The sequence below is a fragment of the Apium graveolens genome, unplaced genomic scaffold (genome assembly GCF_009905375.1).
Source record: "Apium graveolens cultivar Ventura unplaced genomic scaffold, ASM990537v1 ctg8621, whole genome shotgun sequence".
Lineage (NCBI taxonomy): Eukaryota > Viridiplantae > Streptophyta > Magnoliopsida > Apiales > Apiaceae > Apium > Apium graveolens.
In genome coordinates, this window is record NW_027421333.1 from 510 (window position 1) to 13,695 (window position 13,186).

Sequence of the window (13,186 nt, forward strand, 5' to 3'; positions counted from 1 at the left end):
GGTAGGCTTGACTGTTTTGACTACTTTTTCCTTTGTCTTCCTTTGTTTGGAAAAGATTGGAAGATTTAGATCAGGAAGAGGCAAGTTGTCCCAATCTATAGGCTCATCATTTGGAACAACAGTATCACCATGAAAGGTGATGTTAGGATCAACCTTGAATTCAGCTTCCTTCACAGTAGGTATGGCTGATTGGCTTGAGGTTGTAGATTGGGCTGACATGTAGTCTTTCTTGTCTTCATCAAAATTTATCTTCCTCTTTGCATGCATCTTGTATCTAAACTTCCTTTTTATATGCTTTGGTTTTTTTTCTTTCCTTCACCCAGATTCTCAGATGTCTCGGTTGGCAATATAACTTCTGTGATTGCAGGCTTCTTAGCTTGGTTCTTGGCATCTAAAGCAGCTTGCTTTTGTTGTTGTTTGAGCCTCACCTTTTCTTCTTTCTTAGCTTCTGCAAATTGTGGATGTCCAGCCACTACACAGATCAATTTATCATTTCCGTAGATTTTAGCAATTCTTTTCTTTAGCACTGAGTCTATGAGATCTTTGAAGAAAGCTATGGACCTTCCAAGCAGCTTTTTTTATCTAGCCTAGGGGTTTCATATGATAGGTCTAGTGGATTTTTGTCTGAGGTTTTTGGATAAATTATTTTTGGATTAAAAATTTCACTGGCCTTTGGAGATTTGATTGTTGAGGGTTGACCCCTTTCTAAGTTCCCTAGGCTCATCTCATCAGCTGAAATTTGTCTCAATTGAGAGAAGTGAGAGAAGACTGTGTCTTTCTTCTCAATTGGACCAAACTTCTTTACAATTTATTCATCAATTTTCTTCCATTTGTCATCCAGTTCTTTCTCAACTGCTGCAACATCAGCTGTTTAGATTTCTCATTTGATTCCAACTTAGCAGCTGCTATCTTAATTAGATCAATGATGTCCATGACTGGTGGCTTAGGGAAAGTAAATGCTGGAACAATTACTTTGCTTACTTGAATTTTGAGCACTTTTCTCCCCCCTACACTTGTTGACTCCCCTTGGGTAACTGGAATAATATTTTTCTCCTCCCTTTTTATTAGCATCAAGTTGAGTGGAGGTTGAGGTCTGTGCAGCCACCAGTTTCCGAAGTAGCAGAGTTTTGTTGGGCTTGATGGGAGATGAATTTCAGTGATTGAAGGTTTCCAGGGTTTTGATCCTTTTGTCTAAGGAATCCACCTTGCTGCTTAGATCTGAATTTTCCTTAGTTGTCTGCTGATGTCCTAGAAAAGTTGTCTAGGAAACTTGGCATCCAATCTCTCAGTAACATCCTTTTTGATTTGATCAATTTCAGTCTTTAGTTCATTGAAATCCTGATTTTGTTTAAGAGATTGTATTTGATGTAGTTGAAGAGAGTGCAGATGTGCTTGTAGAAGGCTCTTGGTGTTGGCATTTGTAGTAGCTTGAAGGGCTGTCTGAGTTTGCTGAATGATATGAGAAGGGTGGACTTGAAATGATGCTCATCACATGCTTTGGAAAACACCCAAGATGGCATGTTTGATCTAAGCTAGGGCCTGCTTGTCCCCCTATATCCATGGAGTCTCCTTCATCATCATCTTCATCCCAGATAGATCCTCAGAACCACCAGTTCCATAATCAATGTCATCACTAGCTGTGGGTGGCATGGCTGTGATGATATCTTTAGCTCTTTGCATGGAGGTAGTAGTATGTACCAAATTGAGCATTCTTTCAGCAGCCACATTGTCCAGTTCAGCCAAAACTTGATAAGCTGAAACAGGGCGAGTAAATGGCAGTATCATAAGAAAAAGAATCTAAGAAAACTTGATATTCTTGCTGAATTAATTGTTTTTTTAGCCTCATTGAGATTTATTAACTGACTTACAATGGGCTCTTCCATTCTTCTGTACATGCTTTTCTTTCATTTTCGCTCTTTTCTTGAATCAAGGGCTCCCCTTGGCTTCCCACCCTCACACCCTCACCTTCACCTACTAAGGTGGGACTCCACTCACTCAGTTTTGCCAAGCTGGAAGAAATAGCTTGCAGTTTTTTCACTCTTTTCCTCTCCTTTTGCCTGAGAGCAACTCAACCTCTCACTCAATTCACTAACTTCCATCAGTCCTAAGAGTGATTGTACAAATACTAGATCATCTGCACTTGTAACATTTGTTGAAGTTTGAAGTGGTGCAATGATATTCAACGATGAGGAACATCCATCAAAATAGTAGTTGAGAGTTTCAACGGATGACTGCTGTTAATCACATCCGTCGAGATACAATCACTTGTCAACAGATGAACAATATCCTCGAGATAGTGGAAATGAAAGAGTTTGGAGTAGAGACTAATGTTGAATCTGTGGTGATTGATTTGAGATATTGCACAGATGTTTCAGTAGACTTAGAAAGAAATGGCAAGTAAGCCAACAAATCATCTAAAAGATGATGCTCACTTGCTTGGATTTTTGGCTCCTCCCTGAGAGTTAGAGATGGAGAATCAGGAATTGATATATGAATTATATTAACATCTAGTGAATGTGTGGGTGAGTTTAGTATGTTAGGTGATTCAATTATTAAAGATTTTGGCCGTGACTCCACATTATTGGAGCCACATCAACCAGACTTTGAGAATGTGCATGTACTGAGTCTTTGACTGCAGTAGGCACAGTGTGTGCACCCTGTGTATCCCCAATGGTTTTGGATTTCTTCTTTCTGGCATAAGTTTGGGGTGAGCTTGTGTCCCTTACCCTTTTGGCCTATGCTCTTGGCTGAGAGTTTTGTTTAGTAGTCACATCCTTTTGGGAGGATGCAACTAGCAATGAGCTAATGTCCTTAGTAATCACTACAGTTTTTTGGGAAACTACAGTGTGGCTAAGTTGTGATTCACTCACCTCTCCAACCTTATTATTCTTAGGGCTTCTTTGATGTTCACCCTGTCCCTCACCAATCTTACTTCGCTTCACACTCCCCTCTTAATTTTAGTAGATTTTACAACTAGCTTCTGTTGAGAGAAACTAGAGGGGCTTTCTTTGACCTTGATTTTGAAACTTTTGGTTTTTTGGCTTGGGTAGACATCTGTTTTGTCACAATTCACAGATGCCATTGCCACAGTTGATGAAAAAGAAGTAGGTGGTTGAGAAATAGTGGTAGAGACAGAAATATTTACCTCACTTACCTGAGGCAACTCCATGATTGGTATGTACACAAGTGTAACAATCTATGTGATGATTTCCCTGTTCAAGTCAGCAATAATTCTCCTCTCTTAGAACTAACAAGCTAACTTGTTTGTTGGTTTCTCAATGGTGAGATTCTCAGAAACAAAATTAGCTAGCATCATGAAAAATCTAGCATAATAGATATTCTTAGACCTCTTCTTAATATCCCTAATTCACTCCCTATCTTATAAAATGACAGAAGTGCTAAAATTGAAATACTTATCACTAAGAAATGTAAAGCATATGAACAAGTGAGTAAGATACAACATCAAAATTACTTATTTTTCCAGAAAACACCTTGATAAATGAATCACATAGAAAACTCCATTATTTTTAAGACCTAGTCTCCTAACATCGCCTAATTTAGTGGCATCAAGAGCATAACCCATGGAAACTAGCATGTTACTCACATCAGTGTCTGTGTGCAAGTGTGTTAGTTTCAGGCAAATTAAAACACTTTTCAATTGCATCACAGTTAACACAATGTTCACTACCTTTGAGAGTGAAGGTAATGGTCTTGTCCTTTGAGTTGAACACATCTGTAGTCCAAATTTCCTCGACAACCTCACAGTAAATGGTTGAGGACTCAAGCATGGCATAGCTCAATTTACAGTTTAGTATGAAGTCCATCATCTCGTGATAGTCTTTAGATGCCAAAATTTGCTTGTTCACTAAAGCCACAAAGTTGTTCTTTTCATAAACAAACCCAGTTGAGGACATGATTTTGACTATGGGTGCCATTGTTGTGATTGAGATTAGTTGCAGAGAGAGTTTTTTGCTTTTGGGAAGAAGAAGTTAGAGAAATTGCTTTGAGAAAGATAAAAACAAAGAATAGAAATGTTTCACAACCAACATGGAGTCGCTGAAGGCCCTTAGGTGCTTCGCCTCGAGGCTTCGGGCAAGCTTCATTCCTGCGAGGAGGGCCTCGTACTCGGCCTCATTGTTTGTCAAGGGGAAGTCGAACCTTTTGGCCTGGCATATTTCAAATCCTTCGGGGCTGGAGAGGATCAAGCCTGCCCCACACTTTTTTCCGGCAACCGAACCGTCTACAAAGAGCTACCACTTTCCTGGGATCCGGATTAGTTGTTCTTCAGACGAGAGATCCTTCAGACCCTAGAATGCGCATTCAACCATGAAGTCGACCAAAGCCTGGGCCTTAATTGCCGTTCGGGGGACATATTCGAGATCAAATTCCCCGAGTTCAATGAACCACACTACGACTCTCCCGGAGGCTTCGGGCCTGGTCAAAATCTTCTTTAGAGGTTGATCGGTGACAACTTGGACCGTCCGGCCCTGAAAATAATGTCGTAATTTTCGGGAGGCCATAACCAACCCATATGCGAATTTCTCGGCGTTGGGGTACCTTGTCTCTGCGTCCTTGAGAACATGGGACACGTAAAACACAGGATGTTGATTACCTTCATAATTCTTCACAAGGACGGCCCCCAGAGTTCTGTCAGACACAGCTAGATAAAGCTGAAGAGTTTTCTTCGGATCGGGCCTCATCAAGAGTGGTGCCTTTGTTAAATATTCCTTTACTTCTTCGAACGCCTTTTGGCATTCGGGCCCCCACTCAAAATTCTTTGACCCTTTGAGCACGGCGAAGAAGGGAAGTGCTTTCTCGGCTGACCGGGAAATGAAACGCCGAAGGGCGGCGAGCCGGCCCGTCAATTTCTGTATATCTCTAATGTATTTGGGAGGTTCCATATTGATAACTGCTTCGATCTTCTCCGGGTTCGCCTCTATTCCCCGGGCGCTGACCATGTACCCGAGAAACTTTCCACTAGAGACTCCAAAGGTACATTTGTTCGGATTGATCCTCATGTTGTTCTTTCGGAGAGTTTCGAAGCATTCCTTTAAGTCCTTGGCATGATCTTGGAACAGTGACTTCACTATCATATCATCCACGTATGCTTCCATATTCCTCCCAATCTTCTCTTTAAAGACTTTGTTCACCATTCGCTGGAATGTGGCTCCAGCGTTCTTCAGTTTGAAGGGCATTTTAATATAAGCATAAGTCCCCTTCAGAGTTATGAACGCTGTCTTGGGCACATCCCTATCATTCATAGCAATTTGATGATAACCGGAAAAAGCGTCCAAAAAACTAAGTACCTCATATCCTGCCATTGCGTCTATTAGTTGGTCGATGTTAGGCAATGGGTAGTGATCCTTCGAACATGCTTTGTTGAGGTCAGTGTAATCCACGCACATCCTCCATTTCCCGTTCGACTTCTTCACGACCACCACATTGGCTAGCCAGTCAGGATACTCGATCTCCTCGATAAATTTGGCCTCTAAAAGTTTTTCCACCTCGGCCTCTATTACCTTCTGTCGTTTGACTACAAATGTCCTCTTCTTTTGCTTTACCGGCTTGGCCTCGGGCTGCACGTTCAAGCAGTGCGTTGCCGTCTTGGGATCCAATCCGGGCATATCTTCGGGCCCCCAGTCTATCTCTCAGATCTCGGATGAACTGATAAAGCTCGCCGTCTTTGATCATGCGCTCAATGAGCTTCTTGAGGTGGTAGCATTCATCTGTGCTATGCCCCTTGTCCCTGTGATAGTCACAGTACTTATCGGGGTTTTTCTTGTGATTCGGGACCTTCATCTTGGCGGGGCGAACAAATCCTGGCTTGCCCTTTATCTCATGGAGAATCTTGGAGATCGGCGCATTCAAAGGAGTGAACACGGCCGAATCTCTATCTCGACGTCGTTCGGCCCCTCGATCTGATTCCTTCCTTCCTTCCTTTCTGCTATCCCTTCGGTCAGATCCTGATCTTGAGCCCTCATATCTATCGGCTCGCTTTGATCGGTCGTCCCTTCTTGTGTCTTTATATCCCCTAATACTTTCCATCTTGCGGCGAATATTCTCGCCTCTCATATATATATCATTTAGGGATTTTGTGGGAAAATCGTAAAGAGATGAACGAAGCTTTTTTACCTTTGTAGGGGTCGAGCCCCGCCGTTAGGAAGCCCATTGCTTTGATTTTGTCCAGATTGGTGACCATTCCCGCTTCTTCCTTGAATCTAGCGAGATAATCCCCCAGCTCCTCATTCGCCCTCTACCGACAATGGACCAAGGCTTCGGTGTCCTTCGCCTTTCGGCACAGGTGCGAGTAGTACTTTAAAAATTTCCTCTTCAACTGCTCGTAAGACCCGATGGACCGAGGCTTCAGGGATTTGTACCACATTGAGGCAGACCCTTTGAGATAAGTCTTGAACATTTTGCACAGCATTATATCATTGTGGCCCATCCCAACCATCAGGAGTTCATACTTTTCACAGTGGTCCTCGGGGTCCCTTTTCCCGTTAAACTCGCTCATCTTGGGGAATTATCTCTCCTTTCCCGGAGGGGGTCGGTATAGCTCAATCTTTTGTGTTACAACAGGTTCTCGATCGGGCCTCCTATCACCGAAGAGGGCCTTCTCTAAGCGATTGAGCCTGAGGCGGGATCCATCGGGCTCTTCACCTGAATCGGAAGAGTAGGGTTGCTTAGCCCTCTTCCTTCGGGGATGCGAATCAGAGTCAAACTCATCTTCTTCGTCATACGCCCTTCGTTCCCTTCTATCCTTATGTGCTCTGCCGATTTCTTCGGCCCGCATCGCTTCTCTCAAGGCTTGTTCTTGCAGTTCAATTTCTTCCCTCTGTAGTTGCAGGGCTTTAAGCCGGAGGGCATCAACTTCTCTTTTCTTGGCCCACACTTCCGCTTCCTTGTCAATCTGATCAACTTTGGTCTTACCCTTCTCCGCGGCCTTTTCTGCCCGGATCTTTAGGAGTAAGGCCTCTTCTTCAGGGGTTAACGTGATAACCCCGTCCTCGTCGACTAGGGAGGATGGTTGTCCCTTGTCGGCGAAATCAGGTGGCGGTGAATGCTCATGAATTTCTGTCATTTTCTCAACTTGTAACTCTCTCGTGATTCCCACAGACGGCACCAAATGTTACGCCCAGATCCTTTCGGTTGTATGAACAGATTTCGGCTGGATTGAAGATGGCTTCGGCCGTACCTGAAAGTGAAGAGAATGCGAGGGTTTGGACCCCCGATTCACCTCCGGTGTGAGAATCAGAATCTGGCTGTAAAATTAGGGTAGTAATACAAGAGAAGTAGAGTGTTGAGAGTGCATATATTTTATCTTACTTCACAAGGGTTTTTATACCCAATCATGCCATGAATGTTCTTCCATTACCAACTATTAAGGAGGGAGTGAAAAGGGGGCGTTATGTGCCTTGCATTGTCCAACGGTCCGCGAGTAGCAGGCCTCGGTCTGGGATTCCATGGGCCTTGGCGACGCGGGCCTGGAGGTCTTTCGGCTCAGTAGCACAACCGCTTAATGGGCCTTCGTTCAATGGGTCTTATTGGGCCTATAACCAACACCCTGTACATGCCAGATTTGAGTATTATCTTTTATCAATTCACAAGCTCCGGCTACTGCTAGCCTACAAAATAACTAAAGTTTGACAAGGATATTTCATCCAAAATATCCCAACCTTAAAAATTTCACATGCCATATTTCTCCTCCACTCAGAAATAATATTAGCATATCACTTCACCTAGCTACTCAAGAACTAGCTAAAAATTAGAAAACATCTTAACCATTGCGCACACACACACATTATGATGATGCAAAAAATAGTTTGTTGCGCCACACCGCCAGCGGTGACACCTACAATAGTACCATCGCAAGGATCGACATCCTTGCCGGTCCGTACGATCCCCGGAGGGTACGGATTGCCAATGGTTGGGCCTTTAAAGGACAGGCTAGACTATTTTTGGTTTCAAGGACCAAGTACATATTTCAAAAAGAGAATAGAGGAGCACAAGAGCACTGTGTTTAGGACAAATATGCCGCCAACGTTTCCGTTTTTCATGGGAGTGAATCCGAATGTGATAGCAGTGCTGGACTGCAAGTCATTTGCGCATATGTTTGATATGGAACTGGTTGAGAAGAAGAACATTCTTATAGGAGATTTCATGCCTAGCACTGGCTTCACTGGCGATGTTCGTGTTTGTGCTTACCTTGATACTTCTGAACCTCAACACACTCAGGTATGGTCCTGTTTGTTACTTTGACTTTTTGCACGTATTTAAGCTGTGTTGAAATGTATCATAAATATAATTTTTAAGATTTTAATTTGAAGAGACCTTAACTACGAACATATAATTACAAATTTAGGATGCTAAGTATTATGGGACGCAAAGAATATAAGAAAACGATATTCAAACTTATGATTGTTTCTGTTGTTGTATAAATTTCTAACAGGTGAAGAAATTTGCAAAGGAGATTCTTAAACGCAGCTCAAAGATTTGGGTCCCTACTGTAACCTCAAACCTAGACACAATGTGGAACACCATCGAATCCGATATTGAAAAATCCGAATCTGGCTCCGTTACTCCCCTCGTCCAACTCCAACAATTCATCTTCAACTTCCTAACTCGTTGCCTAATCGGAGTTGATCCATCAAAATCACCCGAGGTAGCCGAAAAAGGTTACATGTGGCTAGATGCTTGGCTTGCACTACAAGTCCTTCCCACTGTTAGCATCCCAAGCTTACAACCTCTCGTAGAAATTTTTGCGCATTCTTTCGCTTACCCTTCTTTTCTTGTCTCCGGAGGTTATAATAAACTCGCGGAGTTTATTGAAAAAGAAGGCCAAGAAGTTCTTGAGCTAGCACAAAATGAGTTTGGTCTCGGTAAAAAAGAAGCCCTGCATAACCTAATTTTTATCCTCGGGTTTAATGCATTCGGTGGATTTACTGTATTTTTACCAGCCATTTTTAGTGCCCTAGGAAATGACAAGACAGGGTTGCAACAAAAGTTAAGAAATGAAGTCAAGGAAAAGATCGGGACGAGCTCGCTGAGTTTCGACTTGGTGAAACAACTCGACTTGGTTAACTCGTTCGTTTACGAAACACTCAGGCTTAACCCGCCTGTACCATTACAGTATGCGAGAGCTAGGAAAGATTTTACGTTGAGCTCGCATAACTCCGCATTTGAGATCAAAAAAGGGGAGTTACTCTGTGGATATCAACCTCAAGTTATGAGAGACGAGAAAGTATTCGAAGAGCCTGAAAAATTTGTTGCTGATAGGTTTACCACGAAAAAAGGGAGCGAGTTACTGAATTATTTGTACTGGTCGAATGGACCACAGACGGGGACACCTAGCGAGTCGAACAAACAATGTGCTGGTAAAGATTATGTAACGCTTACAACTTCTATTATTGTGGCTCATATGTTTCAGAGGTACGAGTATCTTTCGATTGATTCTCAGGGATCAATCTCGAAAGTTGAACATGCCAAGTAAATTTCGAATGTTTAGTGGAATACAACAAATTGTGGATTTATGTTATCTTCTTGTGTATTAAGACTTTTGGTGTAATTCATCTTTGTTTTTTTCAAAGGTCGTAAAATTTGAAAATCAATTATAAATTCGGTTATATTTCCAAAATCCTAATAATTAACCAATTTTCCTATTATTTTATTTTCGGCATTCGAATAAGGCCAAATACTAGCTTAAATTTAAATAGGTTCACCTTCAATTTCCCATAATACTCCTCCTAGCCGGCCGATTTTAGAACACATGTTTTTTAGGTGGTCAAAAAAATGAGTTATGTATGCTGAACCTTGCATTATCATAATTTATTCATTTTATGTTTATATACAAAAATTTTGAATGAAGCAGAACATAAATCAGACTTTCACGCATTTCAAATAAATCACATTAATTATGTGGTTTCTAACAATTATTTAGTATACTTAAATTTCAGAAAATTAGAGAAGGTGCCACACAAACAATAGTATATATACTATTTCACATAATGATTTACTGAAGTTTTAATATATTGGGGGGAGATTATATATATAATTTAAAATTTTGGAACTTGAAAAAAACCTATATGATATGAATTTATGTATCAGTTAATAATTGTGTCATTTTCGATGGAGTATCTGACCATGTCATTAATTATTATTATTATTATTATTATTATTACTTGAAAAGAAAATTGGCAATGATATTAAATAGTTCGTAATACAAAATTTAATTATTTTGATAGGTTATAACAAATTCATTTATGTATAATTAATAAAAGTCAACTCTTGCAAATTTAATAATTGTTGTGATTTATTTGTAAGAAAAAATGCCCAAAATACACCACTTTACAGTTTCAAGTATCCAAAATACCCACCGGCAGGAAAACTGCCCAAAATATCCACTGAATACGCATGTTAGAGATGCGTATTCTATTTTTAAAAAAAATACAAAGAATACGCATGTGAGACATGCATATTCTCTCACATGCGTATTTTTTGTATTTTTTTTAAAAAATAGAATACGCATGATAATAATGCGTATTCAGTGGGTATTTTGAGCGGTTTTCCCGCCGGTGGGTATTTTGGGCAAATCTCCCCAAATAGTGTCTATTTTGGTTTTTCACCCTATTTTTATTATTTTTTAAAAATATTGTTATAATAAATATGTAGATTTTGAGAAAAATACGGGTGTTGAATTTAATTACTTTCTTTGGGATGTATATTATGTAGCTATATATAGCAGAATATCTTATCATAGAATATCTAATCATGTCCTATTTACTGTTGTATCATCGTATCATGTTTTGGTGTTTGAATATTAGTTGAATAATTTAATCTATTATATTTATGATGAATTTAACCTCTAACCATGTTTAATCTAGAATTGTTACGACATTATTATCGCATTATCTTATTTAAATAGTAGTAAAATAATGTAATCATTTTATATTTATGATTATATTAAAATAATCTCAATATTATATCAATGGTTGAGATTGTTTTGGCGTTATATGACCAAAATTTTGGATATTGAGTTCCTTGCACTTATTATATATAAGGATATATTTTAATATTTTTTATTTAGAGTTACTTAAATTAAAAAAATATTACTAACTGAAATATGTAGTTTTACCGTTATTTTTAGGTATTTTTCCTAAATATAATTATTTTTTTAATTTAAATGATAACTTTTATCCCCATCAATAAGATACGAATCACATTTAGTTTTTTTTTTTATTTTTTTTATTATGAGTCCCATTGTAATGATCAAACCCAACTAATAATATTTAGTTTGATTTTAATTTTGTTTAAAGACGAACCAATAGTAATTATTATTTTGTGTTAGCCCCAAATCCATTATACAAAATCAATTCAACTGCTTATTCTTAGTTTGTTTTAAATTTATTTAACCTCTACCATTAGTATAATTTTGTTTTAGTAAAGATAAATAGTGTATATTATTTTTTCTTATATCAATGTTATTACATTGACAAACGAACCTCTTTTCAAGTTTTGAAAAAAGTATAATGAATAACATGAATAAAAAACAATCTCGTGTATTATATTGTGCGAGGCGTGGATTTTTTTTAATATTGTATAATTTTAAAAAAAATAAATTGAACTGTAACTTTAAGATGCGAAATTTGTTTATTCACAATTTTTTATATGATACGATTTGATAATGATTATACATATACACAAGTATTTGTAAAAATATTTAACGGTTCATATTAAATTGGTAGTAAATGAACCATGACTAACAAAAATTGGAATAAGATCATACCTATGCATATTATATAATAAGGATATAATTTGATATTTTTATTTAGAGATATTTAAACTTGAAAAATAATAATATTACTAATTGAAATCTATAATATTATTGTTATTTATTGTGTGTTTACCAAATATATTTTTTTAATGTAAACAATAAGTTTTATCCAGGTTCAATATATAATATACGAATCACATTTAGTTTTATTATTAATTTAATTATCTCTAGATACATTATTCTAATCAAGTTCAACTAACAATATTTAGTTTGATTTAAATTTTGTTTGTTAACTCAAATGAGTGGTATACATTATTTTATTTTAACTAGTCGAATGTTATTTTGATTTTAATTTTATTTTATACTCGATTAGTTCTAAATTTTTTTGCTTGGATGAATAGTATATATTATTTTATTTTAACCCGATTATTCCGATCGACGAATTACGAGTTCAATAACATAATTTTAAATTTTTAACCCTAAATCCATTACACTTACTAAAGTTAACTCATTATACTTTGTTTATTTTAAATTTATTTTAATCTCGATCAATATTATAATTTTATTTTAGTTAAGATAAATAGTGTACATTATTTTCTTTTGTTTCAATGTCATTACCCCGATAAACGAATGATCTCTATTTAAGTTTTGAGAAAATTAATATGAATAACATAGATAGTTAATCAACCCGTGTATTATATAAATCCAAAGTTCAAGAGCTTGCTCTGATATCAATTATTATTCCCAAACAATCTAAATAAGAATTACAAAGGGGGGGTTGAATGTAATTCTGGCTTCTTTTTGGATTTTAAGAATGATTCTTCTACAAATAAATAACTGTGTTTGATTTGCAATAGTGCAGAATAAGAATATAACAGAAATCAAATCACAAAGCAATTAAATACAAGTATTTAAAAACTTTCTGGTAGATTGAACTTTTTCACCAGAGATATATATTAAGTAGAGAACTATGTGATACAAATAGTACACAGCTGCTTACAAGTTGAACAACTAGAGCTACAGAGAAATTCTTTGCAGATTTTGCTATATCTATTTCTCTGGTTTTTGCTTACTAACTTCGATGCTATTCAACTTACTACACTTGGTTTATATATCACCAAGATACATGATAAAACGATAAGATAATAAGATAAACTATATCTAGTCTAACTTCATGCTGCTACACTTATCTTTGCCAGCATCTTTGAATATCATCTGTTTATCATGGAAATGAAAATGCTTCTTTATTCTCTAAATCCTTCAAACAGGCTACCACATTCCATTTACATACAACCAACACATGTGACTGTCAAGTCACTGTCAACTGCTCTTTGAATTTGAACATCCGTTGGAACTTAGATTGATCATCCGTTGGAACTTAGATTGATCATCCGTTCAAACTTTGGTTAATCATTC

General features: G+C 37.8%; 1 protein-coding gene across 1 annotated transcript; it reads left to right on the top strand.

Moving 5' to 3' along the window:
* The first annotated feature begins 7,727 nt into the window (after positions 1–7,727).
* On the top strand, positions 7,728–9,535 carry LOC141705199 (fatty acid hydroperoxide lyase, chloroplastic-like). Its single transcript, XM_074508253.1, has 2 exons — positions 7,728–8,235; positions 8,450–9,535. Exons 1-2 carry the CDS (start codon positions 7,804–7,806, stop codon positions 9,488–9,490), a joined length of 1,473 nt encoding a protein of 490 aa, XP_074364354.1. The 5' UTR covers positions 7,728–7,803; the 3' UTR covers positions 9,491–9,535.
* The last annotated feature ends 3,651 nt before the right edge of the window (positions 9,536–13,186 follow it).

Excerpts from the sequence above, each read along its gene's own strand:
- LOC141705199 (XM_074508253.1), top strand. The coding sequence starts at position 7,804 with ATGATGATGCAAAAAATAGTTTGTTGCGCCACACCGCCAGCGGTGACA. Across the intron at positions 8,236-8,449 it reads CTGAACCTCAACACACTCAG|GTGAAGAAATTTGCAAAGGA; the intron begins GTATGGTCCTGT and ends AATTTCTAACAG.